General features: G+C 39.3%; 1 protein-coding gene across 2 annotated transcripts in view; it reads right to left on the reverse strand.

Moving 5' to 3' along the window:
* RTCA (RNA 3'-terminal phosphate cyclase) overlaps positions 1 to 22,454 on the reverse strand; it is a 28,077-nt gene extending 5,623 nt beyond the window's left edge. Inside the window, exons 1-8 of one of the 2 annotated variants that reach the window (NM_001046055.1) lie at positions 22,234 to 22,454; positions 22,038 to 22,138; positions 20,190 to 20,333; positions 15,630 to 15,753; positions 12,540 to 12,598; positions 9,701 to 9,842; positions 9,224 to 9,348; positions 8,257 to 8,315 (exon numbers count right to left, since the gene is read on the reverse strand). In NM_001046055.1, coding sequence (NP_001039520.1) covers positions 8,257 to 8,315; positions 9,224 to 9,348; positions 9,701 to 9,842; positions 12,540 to 12,598; positions 15,630 to 15,753; positions 20,190 to 20,333; positions 22,038 to 22,138; positions 22,234 to 22,278 — 799 coding nt within the window. In that variant the 5' untranslated portion in view covers positions 22,279 to 22,454. Of the gene's footprint in view, positions 1 to 8,256; positions 8,316 to 9,223; positions 9,349 to 9,700; positions 9,843 to 12,539; positions 12,599 to 15,629; positions 15,754 to 20,189; positions 20,349 to 22,037; positions 22,139 to 22,233 lie in introns of those variants that run through there. The other variant, XM_005204099.5, reaches the window with a different exon arrangement.
* Positions 22,455 to 23,817: the final 1,363 nt, after the last annotated feature.

A 23,817-nucleotide genomic window follows, 5' to 3' on the forward strand; every position in this document is an offset into this window, starting at 1 on the left:
ACCTAAGAAAGAGGAGATAAAGATTCTCAGGTTAAATATACAAAGTTTTATTCTTTTAAGATTCGAACAAGTATTACCTTATTTGTTTCTTAGCAGCACTGACAGCCTGTAGGACCTTAGTTCCTTGACCAGGGATGGAACCCAGGCCCTGGAAGTTCTAACCACTGAACTGCCAGGGAATTCCCTGGTATTACCTTATTTTAAAAATAAGAATATTTATTCCATTGTTCTCCTTCCTGCTTCTCTACATATACCACAAATATCTGGTACAATGCTAAATACAAAATAAATCCATCAAATGTAGTGGAATGTCAGATGATTCTTTTTATTTACTTTAAATTAAAAGAACCCTATGGGCTTCCCTGCTGGCTCAGTGGTAAAGAATCCACCTGCCAGTGCAGGAGACGTGGGTTCGAACCCTGGGCTGGGAAGATCCCCTGGAAAAGGAAATGGCAATCCACTCCAGTATTCTTTCCTGGGAAATCTCATGAACAGAGGAATCTGGTGGGCTGTAGTCCATGGGGTCACAAAAGAGTCCGACACAATTTAGCAACTAAGCAACAAGAACAAAATTAACCCTTGGCTGCAAATGAAAATGGCTTTTGAAAAATGAGAATGTGGTTCATTTTTATTTTATATTTGGAAATTCACCAAACCAAATACATGTTTTGATAAAATGTCGCAGAAAATAGAAATCAAATTTTAACCATTTTTTCCCTTACATAAGTCATTATAACAATGTAATACATTAAACTATCCTTATAACATTAATCAATCATTTACATGACTGAATGAAATGGTTTGGAACATGTATGAATCTTGACTTTCTGGTAAACGACTCTGCCTCTTCCGTATCTTCTTCTAGATGTAAATAGAGATGATAATACCTTAGTTGCAAAGTTGTTAAAATCAGAGATAATATTTACAAAGCTTCTAATTTCAAGACTAGTTCATAATAAGCTGTTAATAAGAATAGTTACTATTGATAACACACATGATGCTATGTATGTACCATACTAAGTGACAGAAACTGGTTCCTTAGCTAAGGAGGCACCAAAAAAACAGAGGTAAGTGCTAAGTTTATCGTATTAACTATATATCCAATGAGAGTTCAGAAAAGGAAATTATAAGTTCCAGAATAATTTGAGAATGTTTCATGAAGCAGGAAAGGACTTCAAGGACTTGAGTCATTGAAGAACAGCTAAAATTTCCATGGAGTACAAAAAGAAGAAGGAAGCAATTCCTGGCTTTGTAGTACTAGAGAACAGTAGTTGCACTAAGGTTTCTCAAGGTTTCTCTGCCAAGTGGCAAACTATTTCTCAGAGCCATGCACATTCCTTCCCACCCAGCTGCCTTGACAGTGAATGATGCTATGAATGGACCTACAACATTACCAGCTATTAGTAGCAGTCTATGGTAACTGAGCAAAATGAAGTAAATAAGAGAATTTTTTTTATTAGTACTGTGTTCTAAATAAAAGAGCAAAATCCTCATTTCTTTGGAAAACCTAAGGTTTTTCTGACAAATACTCTTCTGGCATTTTAGAGGTTTCTTAATATGGCCTCAATTTTGACAGTTTATAACAAATTAAAAAAATATTCAATGATTTGAGGTTTCTTCTAGCTCATTAAAAGGACAAAACTGAACAGAGAAAGCCAAAGGACTGACTACAGCATCAGAGACATGCTCTGAATTACTACATGTATTAAAGGAGGAAAAGAAAGTGCTTACTATAAACTAGTAGTGTCCATACATAAGAAACAAGATTGACAAGCCAGAGGTATAATTCATCTTAGCAGATTGATTTGTCCCATAGTAAAGTACAGAACTAACTGAAAGATGAGTGGTCAACAAATCACACAGATATTGAACAATGTGAAAACATATATTCTGTCCATATTGCAATCATATAAATGTAGAAACAATTCTTGTATGTAGATAATGGTCTGATCTCATTTTTCAGTTAAGGAAAGCAGAGTCACCACGTAACATAATTGCAAACATAGGAACAACTTAGGTTTTCTTGCTCTCAATTTAGTGCTCTGTTATAATACATTGCCTCTATCTAAAACTGCTAAGATTTTTTCAAAAAATAAAAAAATAAAAAAAAAATAAAATAAACCGTCAAATCTCACCTTTGCAACAGGATTAAAGAAAGTTATAGCTGGAAGGATTTCAGAGATTCTTCAGACTAAGTAAGTCTCTCACTCAACAGATAAAGAAACTAAGATCAAAATAGTTTTAGTAACTGAGACAAGGACAAAAATATGACTCGTTACAACTTACTGCTTGTAATATATATGGTGGTGTGGACAACCAGCCAGTGTTGCTTCTGGTTATAATGCTTAAACATTAGGATTCAGAGTCCGATAATTTTCTAGTTAATTTAAATCAGAAATAAAAAGAGATCTAGATATTGGGAGCCATGACATTCTCTTGAGACCTCTTAATATATAGACTACCTACCAGGTGGTTCTGGAGAAGGAAATGGCAACCCACTCCAGTATTCTCACCTAGAGAATCCCATGGGCAGCGGAGCCTGGTGGTCTACAGTCCATGGGATTGCAAGAGTCAGACACGACTTAGCGACTAAACCATCACCACCAGGTAGCTCAGTGGGTAAAGAATCCTTTTGCAGTACAGGATATGCAGGTTCGATCCCTGGGTTGGGAATATCCTCTGGAGGGGGTATGGAATCCCACTCCAGTATTCTTGCCTAGAGAATCCCACAGATATAGGAGCCTAGTGGGTTACAGCCCACAGGGTCACAAAGAGTCAACATGACTGAAGCTACTGAGCAGACACACTGAGAGAGAAGACCCGAAGGTATCTCTGCATTTGCTAGTTACATCCCATTTAACTTGAGTGCCTGACTGGACACAAGGGCAGGCACCAGGAGTTAGGCAACTTCAGCAAGTAAGCAACTCTACCTTCTAATCCCTCCCACCACTGTAACTCTAAAAATAAGAACTGTGCGTTCTATATGCGTATTATCCATCATATGACAAAGTTTAAAAAATGCTGATGAAATATTAGGAAAGAAAATTTTTCTGGGCTGGTAGTAGAGTTAATTCAAAGTATTGCTGATAACAGAGCAACGATCCTTTTATGATATCATTGCAACATATCTAAAACTATCATCTACACTGGCAAACTAACTCTACCTCCCATATTCACAAAGTTGTAAATGTTTCCAGGTACACAAGCTAGAAATCAAGGTCATTACACTGCCTCCCTCACCTTCCATATCCAGCTGATCACCAGTCTATTCACCCTCCTAAATACCCTTGTATCAGTACTCATCTCTCTGGCCTTAGTCATTGCATTCCTTGGTGTATAGGCCCTCATTTCTGATCTGAACTGATATAACAGACTTGTCTTCCTGACTCCACTATGTTTTCCCTCTAATCTGCTACACAGCTACTTACTTTCCAAAGACCTGGTCTTATATCCCTTCTTAAAATATCTGTTTTCAGGATGAAACCCAAACTCCTTTATAAGCCCTATAAAGTTCTTCAAAATCTTGACCTCTCTAATCTCATCTCTGTTCCTCCCTGTTCCAGATCCTCTACTCATCACTTATGTTTGTAGTTGCCAAAACAACATCAGCCCTTTCCTTTGTCCTCTTCTTTAGCTCTCCCCAGCCTTTTTTTTTTGGCCACTCCACATAGCGTAAGCGATCTTAGTTCCCAACCAGGGATCAGACTCACAATTGAACTCATGCCCCGGCAGTGGAAGCACTGAGTCTTATCCACTGGACCACCAGGGAAGTCCCAGCTCCCACTTTTCTATCCGGCTAACTTCTACTTCTCTATAGAACCCACTGGAGGATCACTGAACAGCACAAGACAGATTGGGGATCACTCAGTCCCCAAAGAATTAGCTGTTCTTCTGTGTTCCCAGGTGCCCTGGAGATAGAACAATCACAGCACTGGTCTGTCTCCTCTGCCAGACTAAGCCAGGCAGCAGAAATGGTGGTTCTCACTTCTGAATCCTTCATTTACAGTACCTAGCAGGTCTTGATACTCAAGGATAATACAAACTAAACTCACATTTCACTCAGTGCCTGCCAAGCACGGCACAATTTCTGACATATGGGCTCCTAGTCTCTGTTTTATATTTTGCGTTATCACCACCCATGTTGATTCCTCACTGCACCTAACAAGTAATGAATATACACTACATATATAGTCTTGATCACTATTTCTCAAATTTTATTATACCTTAGAGAGCTTATACAACAAATTTTTGGGCCCCAAAGAGTCTGGTTTCATACAGATGAGGTGGGCCCCAGAACTAGTATTTCCAGCAAACTCCCAGATGATGCTGATATGCTACCTGTCCGCCAACCACAAACTGAATAGCACAGTTTTAAACAATTCATTTATGTCTGATCAACCAAATATGTTGATTTTACCTATTCTATTACACTGGTTAAATGTGACACCCAACTACTGTCTAGATCTCCAACTGAGCAGACTAAAATTACCTAAATTTGTGTATTCAGCAGTAATAATGTAGTTAAATGGCATGAGTGTAAGCATCTTTTAAAGATGTTATCAAGTAGGAAGAAAGCAATCAACTACCACACAAATAATGAGGAGTTCAACTATTAATAGAAGGAAATGGCAACCCACTCCGGTGTTCCTGCCTGGGAAATCTGATGGACAGAGGATCCTGGTGGGCTACAGTCCATGAGGTCACAAAGAGTCAGACACGACTGAGCAACAGAACACACACACACACACAATAGCAAAAGTAACTTTAAATACTAACAGATGCATACATGCATCTCCCCTCCCAAATATACGAAGTACTACAGAAATTTCCCTTTCACAAAAACATTCAGTATTTTGAAATCAACACTGTAATAACGATGCAGGGAAGAATCATCAGATGTTAAAACCACTGGAGGAAAGTTGTACTGATATAGAATAATCAGATAGTCTCAAAGTATTATCCCAGAGTATTTATGAATTATAATACAAAGGGAAAAGGGGAAATTTCCTGGTGGTTCAGGGGTTAGGACTCCACGATTTCACTACAGTGGCAAAAACAATAAAAAGAAGAAGGGGAAGAAAAAAGGGAGAAACCTTTGTAGCAGACAGACCTGGAGGACACCACCATAACAAGTGACCACAATCTGCTTTACTGATAAAGGAGAGACTGACATTATGAGCACCTTGATGTGATTTAATGACTCAGCTATAAAGAAACTGCCCACAATGCAGGAGACCCAGGAGACATGACTTTGATCCCTGGGTTGGGAAGATCCCCAGGAGGAAGAAATAGCAACTCACTCCAGTATTCTTGCCTGGAAAATTCCATGGACAGAGGAGTCCATGGGGTTGCAAAGAGTCTGACATGACTGAGCACTCACTCATTCACTGATGTGATAGAATAGAATATATACAAAATCACCTGTGCAAGAGTCTTACTAAAAATGTTTAACCCGAATAAATCTAATCATGAGATAATCAGACAAAGTCACATAATGGAAAATCCTGTAAGAAAATGGCTTGGAGTTTTCAAAATGTAAATATCATGAAAGGGGAAAAAAAAAAGGCAAAGAAACTATTCTGCAGTTAAAAAAGAAACTAAACAGACATGATAACCAATGCTGTGTGTGCTCAAAAACAAGCAAAACAAAACATCTCAAATTGTTCTAAAGAATATTTTGGAGGCAACTGGTTGTGTCTAAATATAACAGACAGATTCTTTAGGTATAAAAATGGTAATGGGGGATTTCAGTGGTTAAGACTTTGCACTTCCAAGGGAGGGGGTGCGGGTTAAGCCCCTGGTTCAGGAAACTGAGATTCCCACAAGCAGCACAGCACAGTCAAACAATTAAAGAAAAAAAAAAAAGTGGCATGTGATGATGCAGGTATTATTCTGTGGATGAACACACTGCAGTATTCAGCGGGGAAACTGGGTACCTGCAACCTTTCACAGACATGGTTCAGAAACACACAACATGTAGCTAAATATTCATAACCAGTGTATCTAGGAAGGCAGTGTATGGACATTCACTAATCATTCAACTTTTCTGTAAGACTGAAATTTTTCAAAGTATAAAGTTGGAGGAAACACTTAAAATTTAACTGACTCTAAAACAGAACCAGTTAACCATATCCAAAGTGCCTGAAAAACTATGGACGAAGGTTCGTGACATTGTACAGGAGGCAGGGATCAAGACCATCCTCAAGAAAAAGAAATGCAAAAAAGGTTAAAATGGCTGTCTGAGAAGGCCTTACAAATAGCTGTGAATAGAAGCGAAGCGAAAGGTAAAGAAGAAAAGGAAAGATACACCCATTTGAATGCAGAGTTCCAAAGAATAGCAAGGAGAGATAAGAAAGCCTTCCTCAGAGATCAATGCAAAGAAATAAAGGAAAACAATAGAATGGGAAAGACCAGAGATCTCTTCAAGAAAATTACAGATATCAAAGGAACATTTCATGCAAAGATGGGCTCAATAAAGGACAGAAATGGTAGGGACCTAACCGAAGCAGAAGATATTAAGACGAGGTGGCAAGAATACACAGAAGAACTGTACAAAAAATATCTTCACAACCCAGATAATCACAATGGTGTGATCACCAACCTAGAGCCAGACATTCTGGAATGTGAGGGCAAGTGGGCCTTAGAACCATCACTACAAACAAAGCTAGTGGAGGTAATGGAATTCCAGTTGAGCTATTTCAATCCTAAAAGATGATGCTGTGAAAGTGCTACATTCAATATGCCAGCAAATTTGGAAAACTCAGCAGTGGCCACAGGACTGGAAAAGGTCAGTTTTCATTCCAACCCCAAAGAAAGGCAATGCCAAAGAATGCTCAAACTACCGCACAATTGCACTCATCTCACATGCTAGTAAAGTAATGCTCAAAATTCTCCAAACCAGGCTTCGGCAATACGTGAACCGTGAACTTCCAGATGTTCAAGTTGGATTCAGAAAAGGCAGAGGAACCAGAGATCAAATTGCCAACATCCATTGGATCATCAAAAAAGCAAGAGAGTTCCAGAAAAATATCTACTTTGCCTTTATTGACTACGCCAAAGCCTTTGACTGTGTGGACCACAACAAACTGTGGAAAATTCTTCAAGAGATGGGAATACCAGACCACCTGACCCGCCTCCTAAGAAACCTGTATGCAGGTCAAGAAGCAACAGTTAGAACTGAACATGGAACAACAGACTGGTTCAAAAGTGGGAAAGGAGTCCATCAAGGCTGTATATTGTCACCCTGCTTATTTAACTTCTATGCAGAGTACATCATGAGAAACGCTGGGCTGGATAAAGCACAAGCTGGAATCAAGATTGCCAGGAGAAATATCAATAACCTCAGATATGCAAATGACACCACCCTTATGGCAGAAAGCGAAGAAAAACTAAAGAGCCTCTTGACAAAAGTGAAAGAGGAGAGTGAAAAAGCTGGCTTAAAACTCAACGTTCGGAAAACTAAGATCATGTCATCCAGTCACATCACTTCATGGCAAATAGATGGGGAAACAGTGGAAACAGTGACAGACTTTATTTTGGGGGGCTCCAAAATCACTGCAGATGGTGACTGCAGCCATGAAATTAAAATACGCTTGCTCCTTGGAAAAAAAGTTATAACCAACCTAGACAATAGTATTAAAAAAGAAGAGACATTACTTTGCCAACAAAGGTCCGTCTAGTTAAAGCTATGGTTTTTCCAATAGTTATCTATGGATGTGAGAGTTGAACTATAAAGAAAGCTGAGCACCAAAGAATGGATGTTTTTGAACTTGGTGTTGGAGAAGACTCTTGAGAGACCCTTGGACTGCAAGAAGATCCAACCAGTCCATCCTAAAAGAAATCCGTCCTGAATATTCACTGGAAGGACTGATGCTGAAGCTGAAACTCCAATACTTTGGCCACCTGATGTGAAGAACTGACTCATTTGAAAAGACCGTGATGCTGGGAAAGATTGAAGGCAGGAGGAGAAGGGGAAGACAGAGGATGAGATGGCTGGATGGCATCACCAACTCAATGTTCATGAGTCTGAGTAAACTCCGGGAGTTGGTGATGGACAGGGAGGCCTGGCGTGCTGCAGTCCATGGGATTGCAAAGAGTCAAACACAACTACGTGACTGAAGTGAACTGAATTGAACCATTTCCTTTTTAACTTGTCATCCATAATTCTATAATATTCTAATCCTGACAGATAATTAAAGAATGATTAAAGAATTGTACACCAGAACTGGGAACAGTGTGCCCTTCATTTATCTGTACCTCGTTTACCAAGCGACGATCCAGCAAACAGACAGCCAGTGGACGTCTCGGCAATGATGCTGTATAAGGGGAAAACAGTATTACTATCTGTGCTATAAATATTCTAGTATTACATGCAAATACAACACAGGAGAACAGTGACTGTTAAATACACAGCATTAGATCTGGCTAGGATATTGCAAAATTGAAATTCTTCATACAGAGAGCAACATGATTAGCGTTCTCCATTGTCATCAGGGCATTAGTATCTTTCAGCACTTCTGACAAGAAGTCACACCAGATTCTGATTCACACACAGGTAAGGAATGGTCTTCCCAGAAATCATGTCATCAGCACTAAGTGACACCATTTCAGAGGCATGCTATACTGATAATCTTAAATGTAAATGTGTTTCTACAGAGATGTTTGGTTTTCTTTTATATCAATAGTTTTCAGAACAGTATTATATGCAGAAAATGCATTTACTTTAAACTCCTTAATAGAAGCTATGAAAAAGTGTTTAAAAGTTAAATATTCACAAAAGATAGTTTTATTCTTTAAAAATATTAAAGGATTTTTATAACACTTAATAACTCCTAATGGGAAAATATACAATATTTCTTTTCTAAGTCAACCTTTGCTACATCTAATATTAACTTGTAAACTGAATTCACACTTGAGATACAGAAAAGCAACTGGAAATATTTCTCATAGGATAATCTTCAAAGGCTAACTTCTGATTAGCTTAAACATTTAAGCTCACTATATAAACAAAAAGGCTCTGATAGTGTAGTAAAAAGTAAACCATCCTCAGAAAAAAATTCAGAATAAAATTATCATAATTCATCATACTGTTGTTTTAGGTAGGAATACCCTTAAAAAATATGCCTTAAAACTACAAATTTTAAAATGACAAACATTTTATTAAATAGGATAACTATTTCAGGGTGCCCTTAACCAACATCCAGGAAAAAGTATATTGTCTCACATTATTCCATTTCCATTGCCAAAAGCTTGGTCTTTAGGTTCCTGAACAGGCTGGATGTTAACATACAGATCCCTAATCTCCTTCCTGATGCATCTTACGGCTGCTGCCGCCATATCTTTTGCTACCTATTTTGGTAAGACAAAAAAATAGAATAAATTAATAATTATTTTGACAGCTGCTTTCAAGCCTTCAAAGACAGAGAATTAATCATTTTTACATGCATCATATAAAAACTCAATTTTAAAGAGTAAAGTAAGCACAGAATTTTAAGAAAAACTTTCAATGAAAAGATTTATTTAAAAATTATCTCAATAATTTCAAAATTTAGATGATATAATACTTATCAAGACAAACACATACTTCTAAGATCATCTAGACAACTTTATTTTTTGATACCTTATTTTATTTTTTTATTGGAGTATAGTTGATTTGCAATGTTGTGTTACTTTATACAGTAAAGTGAATCAGACAACTTACTTTAAATGGCAAAACACCAGCAACAAAAGCTCTTCCATATATCTTAGTCACACAGCCACGGTCAGTTAAATTTATTGGGCTCAACTGTTTAACTGGCGACATTCGGACAATCACTTCACCACCTCCCTTTGGGTAGTAGCCCCTGTGAAAAGTATGATAAAACACATAAACTGACTGCATGACAAAAAAATAAAGCTCAATATTTACAATAAAATAACATGTGAGTAATACCAACTATATAATTCATGTTTTACATTTCTAAATAATGTTTTAGATTTGTGCTTTCCCATATGGTAGACTCAGGGCTTGTTGTTGTTTAGTTGCTAAGTCATGTCCAACTCTTTGTGACCCCATGGATTGTAGCCCACCAGGCTCCTTAGTCCATGGGATTTCCCAGGCAAGAAAGACTCCAGTTCATGTGACTATTTAACCCATTATTGACCAGAGATATGTTAATCCATCTTTTGTTACCAGAACAGTATTGACCAGAGGCCTATCAATTCATTTTAGAGAGTGATACAATTAACATCAGTGTGTGAAGCTGTTAGAGCTTAAAATTGATGAAGGGTTCATTATACAACTTGTGATGGTTGTTATCATTCACATTTTGCTCCATTAAGCTTTTGTTTCTACCCTATGAATATTATACATGTAAATTTTTTGAAAATGACATATCATAAAATTTTGAGTGAAAAATTTTTTGGTAAATTTTATGCAGATACTTTCTCTGACTGTCCACATGACATATACACTAGTGTCTCAGAAGAGGACAGTTCCTCAGAATAGAGTTCTGATTCAGACAATGTGAATATCAGACAAAAGCCAATAAATAATCTTAGTGATTCATTCTGATACAGAAAATGAAAATGAAACTCCTGGTGCTAGAGAATGCTCCTTTGCTTCTACAGAAGAGTGGACTGCAGACAACATTTCACAAAAACTAGAAGACTCAACAGGTGTGTCAGGTGTAACTACTGAATGTAATAGCCCACGAAATGTTAGTAAAATAACAAAATTAATTTTTATCCAGCCAAAATAAAAACTGCCAGCCACAGGTGTTAGGTTTCTACAAAAATCCCTGGTCAATAATGAGCTAAAATTATGTATTTATTTTCTTTGCCACACATAAAGACTTGAGGGGATCTTAGCTCCTCATCCAGGACTGAACCTGTGCCCTCAGCAGTTAAAGTGAAGAGTCCTAACCACTGGACTGCCAGAAAATTCCTTATTTAAATTTAATAAAATTTAAAACTCAGCTCCCCAGTCCAACTAGCCACCTTTCAAGTGCTCAACAGTCATATGTAGCAAATGATTATCATCCTGGACAGACAGGGAACAATTCCCTTAGTGCAGAAAATTCTATTCAGGGACTTCTCTGGTGGTCCAGTGGCTAAGACTCCATGCCCTCAATGCAGGGGGCTGGGGTTCAGTCCTTGGACGGGGAACTAGATCCCACATGCCACACCTAAAGGATCTAACATCCCACAACTAGGACCCGGGACAGCTAAATGAAGAAGAAGGTTCTATTCAACCAGTGCTGTTTTAGAATAAAAGCTACTTAATGATAGCAGCTTGGTCTATTTTCTTCTTGCTATATTCCAGTGCCCTAAAACAATGTCTGGCACATTATAGGTGCTCAATAAATATATGATGAATATTTAGTAGCTGAACCATTAATAAAATTTTGCTGTTGCTGCTGCTACTGCTAAGTCGCTTCAGTCATGTCTGACTCTGTGCGACCCCATAGACGGCAGCCCACCAGGCTCCCCTGTCCCTGGGATTCTCCAGGCAAGAACACTGGAGTGGGTTGCCATTTCCTTCTCCAGTGCATGAAAGTGAAAAGTCAAAGTGAAGTCACTCAGTCGTGTCCGACTCCTAGCGACCCTATGGACTGCAGCCTACCAGGCTCCTCCATCCATGGGATTTTCCAGGCAAGGGTACGGAGTGGGGTGCCACTGCCTTCTCTGAATAAAATTTTGACTCACGTTACTTACTGTCTTTGTCCAGAAGATGCTAAGAACACATAGATAAGAATGACAATACTCCTATCCACAAAGAACTCCCCATCTGGTAAGATGGGCTTCACGTGTAACTAGAACACACGTCAGGCTGTGAAGAGGACTAAAACAGAGGTGCAACTATGAATTCCAACTGAGGCACAATCACTGACAATTCACACAAGAAATTACAAGTTTCATTTTCAAGAGATACAGAATTTCCAAGTTTTAGAAGGAGAAGAAAAACATGAACAAAAGTATGGGAGTCTGAAGGTACAAAGTATATTTAGGGAATGGCAGCAATCATGTAGTTAGAATACATGGTATGCTGAAAGGAGGGGAGGGAGAAAATAGCTAGAAAGGTAAATTGGAATAAGACTGCAAAACACTTAAATGCCACACCAAGAACCAAGAAATGTGGCCTTGCTACTCTGTGGCAGAAGGCAAGCCTTATAAGGGAAATAACCTGAATGCCCAATGTGTCTCCTAGGAAAAGAATTCTGGTTGCATGGTGGAAGAGAAGCCCCTTCAGGACCCTGCAGTTCCCCACTCCAGGAGTCTGCACACAGTGAGCACCCAGTCTACGCCCAACACAGATAACTCCACACTGGGTGCAGCCATTCCCTCAAAAAATATTCTGCCAAAACAAACATCAAACATAGCATGCAGCTGCTTCCAAGTACCCACACCCCTGCTGTTTATTGTTTTAAGCCACAAAATACTATTATTTCCTATAAAAAATGTATTAAATGGACTACAGAAAGACAGTTCTCCAGGATCTAACTTTTCCACTATTTTCAGCACAAGTAATGGCTCAGAGGGTTAAGAAATAAGCACCTTACCTCATTTTAATGTCACAATTAAATGTGAAACCAAATTTTTCAACAATTGGCTTGAAAACCTGAAAAATCAATTTATTGTTAAATACCAGTATTTGCTGATTCAACAAGTATACTTAGTAAACAAATGTGCTCTGTACTGAGGTTATAATGAGGCACAGTAGATAAACATTGATATAAAAATGTGAAGGCGAATTCTATTTTTTAAATAAAATAAATGACATGCAGCTAAAATTAGAAGTTTAACATTTAACTAATAAGGGCTGTGCAAGCCTATTTAATGAGGAAAAAAAAAACATAACAAAACCCAGAACTCAGGATTCTTGATCCTTGCAGTTTTACTTCAGAAGCCATTTCCTAACCTTAATGTAACGTACCATAAGAAATCTGGGGTGCTGAAAAGCATTCCATCCTGTTCTCTCAATTTTTTTTATACAGTTGAAATTTCACTACATATACAATATTTTATCCTTTTTCCCTCATTTAACATTATAAATAAAAGCATTTCCCAACATCATAAAATATTCCTCCTAAAAAATTTGAATGATTACATGGCAATCCAGCATAATTTATATAACCATTCTCCAAGTTTTCATTATTATATAACTATATATATAACAATAATTATAGTACACAGCACCCTGCTCTAATACCTTTAACATTATCTTTTGCTGCATTTTATAATGTTTAATTAGGGTCATTTCCTTAAAAGTGAAATTGCTAGGTGAACAGAGATTAATTTTCATTATATATCCCATCAAACTGAATTTTCAAAGACTATAACATCTATTAAAATGGAAAAAAAAATTAAAAGCTGAGAATATCAAGTGCTGGGAAGGATGAAAACAGCTAAAACTCCCCTACAGTGTTGGTGAAAATGCAAAACAACGAAGCCACCTTGGATGCCAAAACAATCTGGCAGTTTCTCATCAAGTCAGACATAAATTCACTGTTACAACTGAGCAAATCCTCTGTAGCTGTTTACCCAAGAGAAACCAAAAGTGATGTCCAGATGAGAAACCTGGATGTGTTTACAGTAACTTTACTCGTAAGTGCAAAAAACTGGAAATAGTCCAAATGTCCTTCAACTGATGAACAGATAAACATCCATATAATAGAACACTATTTAGCTTTTACTGCTGATACAAGCAACATGGGTAACTCTCGGATGTATTTTTTAATTTATTTTATTTAAGTAGAGCTGATTTACAATGCTGTGCTAATTCCTAGTATACAGCAGTGATTCAGTTATATGTGTGTATATATATATATATATATGCATTCTTTTTCATATTCTTTTCCACTATGTGTATCACAGGATATTGGATATAGTTCCCTGTGCTATACAGTAAAACCTTGTTGTTTATCAATTCTACATATAACAATTAGCATTTGCTAATCCCAAGCTCCCAATCCATCCCTCCTCCACTCTCCTCCCCCTAAACAGATGCTATTATAACTGAAAAAAAAAAAGACTCAAAAGACTATATATACAGTATTATTTCTTTATATGACACTCTGAAAAAAGGCAGAACTATGAGACAACAGATCACTGATTGCCAGGGCCAGAGTGGGTGGGACTGACTAGAAAGAGGGATAAGGGAATTTTTTTACAGTAATTCTCTATCATCATTGTGGTGGCAGATTCACAACCATACATCAGAAATCAAAGAACCTCACATTAAGAAAGGTGAGTTCTAGTATAAATAACTACACCTTAATAAACCTAGGGGAAAATGATGATACCACCTTCCCCTCCCACAAGTTATATAAGCATGCCAATACTGAATTTTACTTTCTAAAAATTCATAATCAAAATATGGTAGTTATTTAAAAAAATTTTTTTTATTATGGTAGGAACATTTAATCTGAGCTCTTACTCTCTCAACGCATTTTTACGAGTACAACATAATACTGTTGACAAAAACTTACAATGTGTACAACAGATCTCTAAAGCGTATTCATCTTACTTAAGTGAAAATTTATCCACATTGATTATTAACTCCCCAGTTTCCCTCTTCCACTAGTAACCATTCCATTCTTTGAGTCCATAACTTAACTTCTTTTGCTATCTTATGTAAGTGGAATCATGTCAGTAACTATCTTTATCTGACTGCCTCATTTCACATACCACAACATCCTCAAGGTTCCACTGTGCTGTCACATGATCTAGAATTTCTTTTTTAATGCTAGTCATCCACTGTACATATATAACACATTTTTTAAAATTTCTAATAATACTTTATTTACAAGGACAAGTAGTGGGCCAGATAGACAGATAAATAGGGATAAAGGTATATCCCTAGCTTTATTCCCTATATTCCCATGGATACATAAAAATAGTAAATGTATAGATAGAAAATCTGTTGAAGAAAATTTAAAGAAATAAACTATTAACAGTGGCTACTACCTTCAGAGACTATCTTTCAGTGTGCATACACTACTTCTTTAAATAAATTTTTCTAATATGTTTTCTGTATGCCTCATTTTTTAAATTCTTTCATCTGTCGATGGACATTTAGGTTGTTTCCACATCTTGGCTTTTATGAATAGTGTTGCAATGAACATGGGAATGCTAATAGCTCTTGGAGATCCTGATTTCAACTCTTTTGGATAATACCTAGTGGGACTGCTGGATTATATGGTAGTTTCCTTTTTAATATTTTGAGGAACCTCCATGCTGTTTTCCATGATGGCTGCACCATTTTGTATTCCCATCAACCGTGTGCAAAGGTTCCAATTTCTTCATATCCTCACCAATCCTGTCAAACATAGCATTTAATTCTTATTTTGAGTTTTTCTTTCAAATTATAATCCCTATATTCAGAAAATAACTTATATGATAAGTAAAATATGGTATACGCATTATAAATAATCTAATGTACATGAGGTTTTTAAAGAATTCACTATGAACACTGTCCTAAGATATAACACACAATCTAAAATTATCCTCTCCCACAATAGAACCAGACTCCATTAAGAAATAAAGAGGTATGTACACAAAAACACTCAGGATGTATTTAAACAGAGAATGGAGTTTGAGAAGACTATATGAGATCCTCTTAGTTGGTCAGTAGTAACAAAAGCTCTTACCATGGCTGTGTAATCAATCTGTGGTGCCATTTCAGCATTAGTCCCACCTTTCAAACGGAGTTCTGATGGACAAGCAGCAAAGAGAACACAGGGCATTGAGACCTGCATCAAGAGGCAGACACTCCTAAGGAGAAGGCAGAACAGGCTTAGCTGTGTTTTCATTTTGAAGTCTCAAGAAAGAGACATTACTACGTATTACCATCAGCTGAAGCACAGACAACTGACATGCTGCTGCTAAGTCACTTTAGTCGTGTCCGACTCTGTGCGACCCCATGGACTGCAGCCTACCAGGCTCCTCCGTCCCTGGGATTTTCCAGGCAAGAGTACTGGAGTAGGGTGCCATTGCCTTCTCAACAACTGACATGCCCTCAACTTTAAAGTTAAAAGACACTCCCACTGACTGAATGATAACATCCTAAATCTTAAAAGAAAGCTTGATATTTCACAATAGAAGGAACTGGCCTTAAATAATAAGCAAATCTGGGTTTGAATCCAATACTAAATATATTAGCTATATGACCTTTGTTGTTGTTTAGTTGCTAAGTCATGTCCGACTCTTTTGCAACTCCATGGACTGTTAGCCCACCACGTTCTTCTGTCCATGAGATTTCCCAGGCAATACTGGAGCGGGTTGCCAGTTCCTTCTCCCAGGGATCTTTCCCTCCCAGGAACTGATCCTGCATCTCTGGCACTGCAGGTGGATTCTTTACCACTGAGCCACCATGGAAGCCCACTGTGTGATTGTAGGTTAAGTTCTAATACTTTTGTTTATATTACAAATAAATTAAAAAGAATTAAAAATAAAAGCATCTTTACAATGTTTTTATAAACGGATTCTTAAAAGTAACACTTTATGTAATTGCATTCAAAACTGTCAAGGTCTGCAAATATTCTAATGACTGTACCTGAGTCTCCACCATGCACAAGGGATCATTCCATATATTAAGATAGAGTTCCTACCATCATGGCATTTGTGATAAGACAGAGTAATATTTTAAAGGACTGACAGCCAAATATTTCACATCAAAAAAACTTCTCAGGAGATAATCCTTGCTACAACTCAACTCTGTCTGGTTCTAGAAAGTGAAGTGAAAATCACTCCGTCATGTCCAACTCTGGACTGTAGCCCACAGGCACTTCTGAAATTCTCCAGGCAAGAATACTGGAGTGGTCTGCCATTTCCTCCTCCAGGGGATCTTCCCGACCCAAGGATCGAACCCCGGTCTCCCACATAGTAGGCAGACTCTTTACGGACTGAGCCACCAGGGTAGCTACTGTTTTGGTCCTTAGAATCAAATAATGTGAGAAATCATAAGAAATAATTATAGAATATGTAGCATTTTATGAAATAAAATGGTCATATTTCCTAAAAGAGCTATCATCTCCCTTCTCCAAAGTCAGGAGAAAACAATCATATTAATACACAGACTGCATAGTTCGAAAGGGAATGCCAACATAGCCTCTACATACCAAAAGATAGCCTTCATTTAACTGTCCTATGGGAATGATGCATGGGTACTGAATTATACAGTCTCTATCACTGATATTGTATTTTATTAATTCAGTAAATACTTAACATTGTGTAATGTTAGGCACTGTAAGAGAAATTGCATATAATATAATCCCTCTCTTTAGGAGTTAAGCCTAGGGGCAAGTGAAAAAGACTTGGAAATGTTCAGTTTACCATAAACCATAGGTTTACAACTGCTGAACTTCTGTTTATACCCTCTGAGAAACCCAATACAGTTAAAGTGTTTCTCTTCCACCCAATAAAATCAGAGTCTAAGAAGAGTAAAGAAAACCTTAATTTTAAAAACGTATGGAATTGCAAGGGATTTCCAGGTGGCTCAGTGGTAAGGAATCTGCCTGCCAATGCAGAAGACACAGGTTTAATCTCTTAAATAGGGAAGATCCCCTGGAGGAGGAAATGGCAACCCACTCCAATATTCTTGCCTGGAGCATCCCATGGACAGAGGAGCCTGGTGGGCTATAGTCCACAGGTTCGCAAAGAGTTGGACACGATTGAGTGACTAAGCACATACACACAAGGAACTGCAAAGACAAAGGTAGACATTTGAAAAAACATAGTACTATAATCACAATCAGGGATGAAAATGCTATAATTCACTTATGTAAAATGTGTTTTGTTGCTAGAAATAAGCTTGTTTTAGTCTACTGAAGGGAAGTGGATTATCAACTTTAAACTCATTTCTCATACATTCTTGTGGATTAGAAGCCAGAAAGTCTAGATTCTAATTCTAGTTCTGACCCTGACTCAATGACCTCTGCGTCTTCATTTTCTCATTCACAAAGTAAAGGAAGGGTTGGAATACATGGTTTCTATCTTCTTTCCTACAGATTCAAAATTCTATGATTCTGTGTTCGCTAAGTTTTAGATAGTTGGCTAACTATAACTTTCCCCTTTTTGTACAAAAGAATGCCTGAAATAAGAAAGATACTTCAGTTCAGTTCAGTTACTCAGTCGTGTCCAACTGGTTGTGACCCCATGGACTACAGCATGCCAAGCCTCCCTGTCCATCACCAACTCCTGGAGTTTATCCAAACTCACGTCCATTAAGTCAGTGATGCCATCCAAGCCTCTCATTCTCTGTCATCCCCTTCTCCTCCTGCCTTCAATATTTCCCAGCATCAGGGTCTTTTCAAATGAGTCAGCTCTTCACATCAGGTGGCCAAACTACTGGAGTTTCAGCTTTAACATTAGTCCTTCCAATGAACACTCAGGACTGATTTCCTTTTGGATGGACTGGTTGGACCTCCTGAAGTCCAAGGGACTCTCAAGAGTCTTCTCCAACACCACAGTTCAAAAGCATCAATTCTTCGGTGCTCAGCTTTCTTTATAGTCTAACTCTCACATCCATACATGACCACTGGAAAAACCATAGCTTTGACTAGATGGACCTTTGTTGGCAAAGTAATGTCTCTGCTTTTTAATATGCTGTCTAGGTTGGTCATAACTTTCCTGCCAAGGAGTAAGCATCTTTTAATTTCATGGCTGCAGTCACCATCTGCAGTGATCTTGGAGCCCCCCAAAATAAAGATACTTCAGAATGGTTTAATCCCCTTAAGAAAGTTATCATTTGGCAACCTTCACCTGAGGCCTACGAGAGGCCTTTTTTAACATAAATCTATTCACATCATAACTGAAACCTCAATTGTCACTAAACATTTCCTTAAGCTAAAAAAAATCATAATCTACTGAAACAGTCATTTCTGAAACAAACTGGCATCACATTTACAATACTATTCTTTATTTTATCAAATTTCCTAGTAAATGTATAAGATTTTGGTAAAAAGATGCTGCTTACAATAGCCATCAGCCAATAACACAGAAAACACAAAAACTGTTCTCCATATTTTATCAATAAAAGGAGAGATTTTTGGAAAATAATAAAGGCTCAACTTAATTGTTAAATATCCATTTTTCAATGAGGATAAAAAGAAGATCACATACAAAAATTTCTATATATAGTTGCATAAGTCTCTATTAAGAGGACAAAAATACCTAGACTAAAAGTAAAATAGGGTTCATAATTAGCTGCAAACCAAGAACTAAACAGACTACACCACAAAGACTACTTATCACTACAAAGCACAAAAGTACAGGTGCTTTCAGATATTCATTTTCTAAATAATAAAAACTAAAGAAACAAATATGCTATACTATACATGAGAGAAGATGTATAGATGGGGAGTCAGTCACAGACTTTATTTTCTTGGGCTCCAAAATCACTGTGGATGGTGACTGCAGCCATAAAATTGAAAGTCACTTGCTCCTTGGAAGAAAAGCTATGACCAACCTAAACAGCATTTTAAAAAGCAGAGACATCACTTTCCCAACAAAGGTCTGTATAGTCAAAACTATGGTTTTTCCAGTAGTCATGTATGGATGTGAGAGTTGGACTACAAGGAAAGCTGAGCCCCAAACAATTGATACTTTTGAACCGTGGTGCTGGAGAAGACTCTTGAGAGTCCCTTTGGACTGCAAGGAGATCAAACCAGTCAATCCTAAAGATCAGTCCTGAATATTCATTGGAAGAACTAATACTGAAGCTCCAATATTTTGGCCACCTGATGTGAAGAACTGACTCATTGGAAAAGCCCTGATGCGGGGAAAGACTGAAGGCAGGAGAAGGGGATGACAGAGGATGAGATGGTTAGATGGCATCACCGACTTGATGGACATGAGTTTCAGTAAACTCCAGGAGTTGGTGATGATGGACAGGGAAGCCTGGAGTGCTGCAGTCCACGAGGTTGCAAAGCATCAGACAGACACGACTGAGCGACTGAACTGATACATGAGAGAAAATTCTAGATAGGTACAGTAATAACTACAGTAACAGCTACAATTAATAAGCAATTAGGTATTTGAAACTTTACACAGGATCTCTAACTCTGAAATGTGTTTTATGTCCATTTTAAAAGTGAGGAAAACAAGCTTCAAAGAGGTTAAGCAACTTGTCCAGGAAGTGGTAGTACCTGTATCTGTATCCAGGTCTAATTCAAAAACATATAGTAAAATGGAATGTAAGTGACACATACCCTGCTGTCTTGGTATCTGCTGTGTGGACTCCACCTTTGATCTTCTCTGGTGTAAACGTTATTTCTGTTGAGCCGATTTCTGCCCCCTCCAGTTGCCCATCACACAAATCTCGAATCATTTCCAGTCCAGATAAATGTTGAGGCCTTCAGGTCATAATACTGCATCAAAACGTGTGCATTCAGACTGCCTATATCCCCACACTTTATGACACATTTATAAAACTGCAATGGCAAGAAAACAGCAAGGTCTAACCACAGTAAGTGCCAGAGTGTCCTTCTGGTTTTTTAGGCACCTGGACTACCTGCTGGTAGGTATCTTTTTAAGGGTTCCTTCCACATGTTACTTTAACTATAAACACATACGCTGATAATATTGTTGCAAATTAGAAGCAAACAAAAGAGTAAAACTAATAAAACAACCCAAGTGCCATCAGTCTCACTTGCACTTCACTGAGTAATGTACATAACTGTTACCGGCTGAAATGTGATCCTCTAAATTTCATATGCTGAAGTACCTCACAATGTGACTGTATTTGGAAATAGGGCCTTTAAAGAGCTCATTAAGTTAAAAGAGGCAGTCAGAATGAGCCCCAGCCCATTCTCACTGGTGTCCTTACAAAAAGGGAAGATTAAGACACACCAGCAGGGCATATGTACAGAGGCATGAGCACAGGGAAGAGGTGGCAAGAGGCTGATTATATTCAAGGCAAAGAGAGAGGCCTGGAACAGAATCTTCCCTTAGGTCCCTCAGAGAAAACCAACCCTACCAGCACCTTCATCTTGGACTTCCAGCCTCCAAAACTGCAAAAATCAATTTTCGGTTGTTCAGGCCACAGAGTCTGTGGTATTTTGTTATTGCAGCCCTAGAAAACTAATAAAGTACGTAACACAGCCTTAATGAATTAATTTCCCTATTGATGAAATGGGTTACTGCAAACTACTGCCATGACAAAGAGAACTACTGTTCACACGTAGCAGTAACTGTTTTTTAATAATTTCAACATGGAGTCTGAATAAAAAACTAAGAGACAGCTGATCCGCTAGAAGGAAATATATACAAAGTACAAGCACAAAGGAATCAGTTTGGCTTCACCATGACTTAAATTAGTGGTATGCCTAGCTTCCAGATGAAACACGGTCAACTGTCAACATTTTCCCCTCTTCACAACGGATAATCCTCGTCCTATCCACAGCTTCCTAGAGGTCTGAATGAAAGCCGGAAATAGGCATCTCAGGCTCTTTATGAGACTAAAACGTGCGAACGCAGAAAAAGGCCCGGTTTAAAATAGTGGAATTTTTGTTTGGCCCCAGAAGCTGTTCTGCCCTGATCTACCTTGCCGGCTGGTACGAGCTTTCCGAGTACTTGTAATGACCGATGAGGTGGGAAACATTTTAAAATATAACTCATCAGGAAACGAGACAACTTTAGCTAAACAGAGAAAACATGGACCTATTTTCTGAATTTGCTCCTTGAGGCTTTCAAAAGCACCCAAGCCCAGTTACCGAGGTCACAGCACCATCCCTGGGCCGCAGAGTCCTCAATCCTAGGGCAGGGATCTTAGCATCACCATCAGCTCCACGTCCCGCCCGCCTGCCCCCCAACAATGGCCTGTTCCCCGCCACCCACCCTTCAGTCCCAGGGCCTGTCCCTTCCTTTCCCCCAGTCCCCGGCCCTGCGCACCACCCCCTCAACCCTCCAGTCCCTCGGCCTATCCCCTCTTCTCCCCCAATCCCTAACCAGGCGCCAGACCCCCACCCTCCAGTCCCACGGCCTGTCCCCTCTTCTCCCCTCGTCCCACCCACCCATCCTCTAGTCCCACGACCAGACTCCCCGGCGCCCCGACTTACCTGAGGCCCGGCGTGCTGCGGCCGGCTCGGATCTTCTGCACCCGCAAAGGGAGGCCCAGCAGACAGCTCAGGGCCGTAGACACCCTCAGGATCTGCCCGCCCTGGTGCCGAAAGAAGAGAGAGATTAGACCCGCAAGCCCTCCGCCGCAGCCCGTGCGGCAGCCGCACCGCGCCAGGCCTCCTGCTCGGCACTCACCCCTTCCATGATGCCGCCGTCCACCTCCACCCGCGGCCCAGCCATGGGGAGCGTGCTGGGGCCCGGCCCCCCGCGACTTAGCCTCGGCCGGAACCGGAGAAAGAGGATACGCGGACTCCTGCCCTGCAGCTCCGGAGCCTGGGTCCCCGCTCCCCGCTCAGGACCGCCGGGCTCCCGGGAAAAGCAGGAAACTCGCCGGCTGCGGGAACGCCCAACTCCGCAGACACGAACCCTGACGCACAGCGCCCAGAAGCCGGGTTCTTCAGGCCCACAACCAGTGCGCGTGCGCGCCGCGCCCCGCGCGCCCCTTAAAGAGGCGGCGCCCAGAAAATTCCGACAAATCGGAAGCTCTCCGGCAGAAGGGGTGGTGGCCGGGGAGGTACCCTGGAGCGTCTTAGGAAATCTGTTCCTAATAGACTTGCACCCTGAACACAGCAAAACGTACAAATTGCAGAAAGCTTCCCTTTCACCTCTAGTCGTATCTTCCAGTTGTCTCGCAGGCTTGTGCAAATGTGTTTATCACTGTTTTCTCGGGGATCCTGCCGTACCAAAACTGGAAACTCTTAAAGCCGAAGAGTAGGAAAGGTCCCTGCAATGCACTGACCACCTTCTCTCTGGTCGGGTTTGCCTTCTCTGCAGCCTAGCCCTTGAAATGTGTTTCCCTGGCGCATTGATGATACCCATGAGCCTCTTATTCTTCACTGGTGTCTGTTACTGTGTGCGCGCGCGTGTGTAGAATATTATCTTTTTTTTCTCCTGTGAGACATCAATTCTTCGGGGATGAGTGGAAAAGGACAGAATCAGAATCGGCAGTATAATTATCAAAAAGCCAAAGTTACCCCACTTTGTCGGAGAAAGAGTACAAGCTCCTGGCGGCAATGAACAGTGCAACTAACGTAATTCACCTCAGGCCAGGACAGAAAGGACAACCAGCTTCTTGATTCCGCTGTAGTTCAATTCCTACATTAACTGAGTACCAAATCACGTGCAAGCCTTTCTATGTAAGCAAAGGAGAGTAAGGTATTCTTTGTCCGAAGATATTGGAAGTATTTTGGACAGACTGAGAAGTAAGCAATTATGATGTCAATCTTCTTAAGGATAAAAATATACTGTACCTATCTTACAGTTAAGAGGGAGCAGCAATTAGAATATGATAAATCATACAGATAACAGCCAGCATTGATTGAGTACTTGGCCGGTGCATGCATGCACAACCTGCTAAAATATTTACTGTTTTTACTCATTTACAGCTGCACGTGTTAAACAATTTGCTGCAAGGCTAGCTACACAGTTGTTAAGGAATACTGGGATATGAACCTCTGTGTTTTGATGTGAACATCATTGTCTCCTAATGATCCTAATCCCAATGTTCTATCATTGTTGTAACAGGGAAAGCTCTGGGAATGCATATACTCCACCCAATCTCTGGTACCAAAACCAGACAAAGATGACAGCAAGAAGAAAAAGTATAAGCCAATTTTATTTATAAATTTAGATGCATCCTGATCAATCAAAATAGTAACAAATAAATCCGACAATGTTTATAAAATATTGTATATTATAACCAAATTGAGATTATCATTC

The sequence above is a fragment of the Bos taurus genome, chromosome 3 (genome assembly GCF_002263795.3).
Source record: "Bos taurus isolate L1 Dominette 01449 registration number 42190680 breed Hereford chromosome 3, ARS-UCD2.0, whole genome shotgun sequence".
Taxonomy (NCBI): Eukaryota; Metazoa; Chordata; class Mammalia; order Artiodactyla; family Bovidae; genus Bos; species Bos taurus.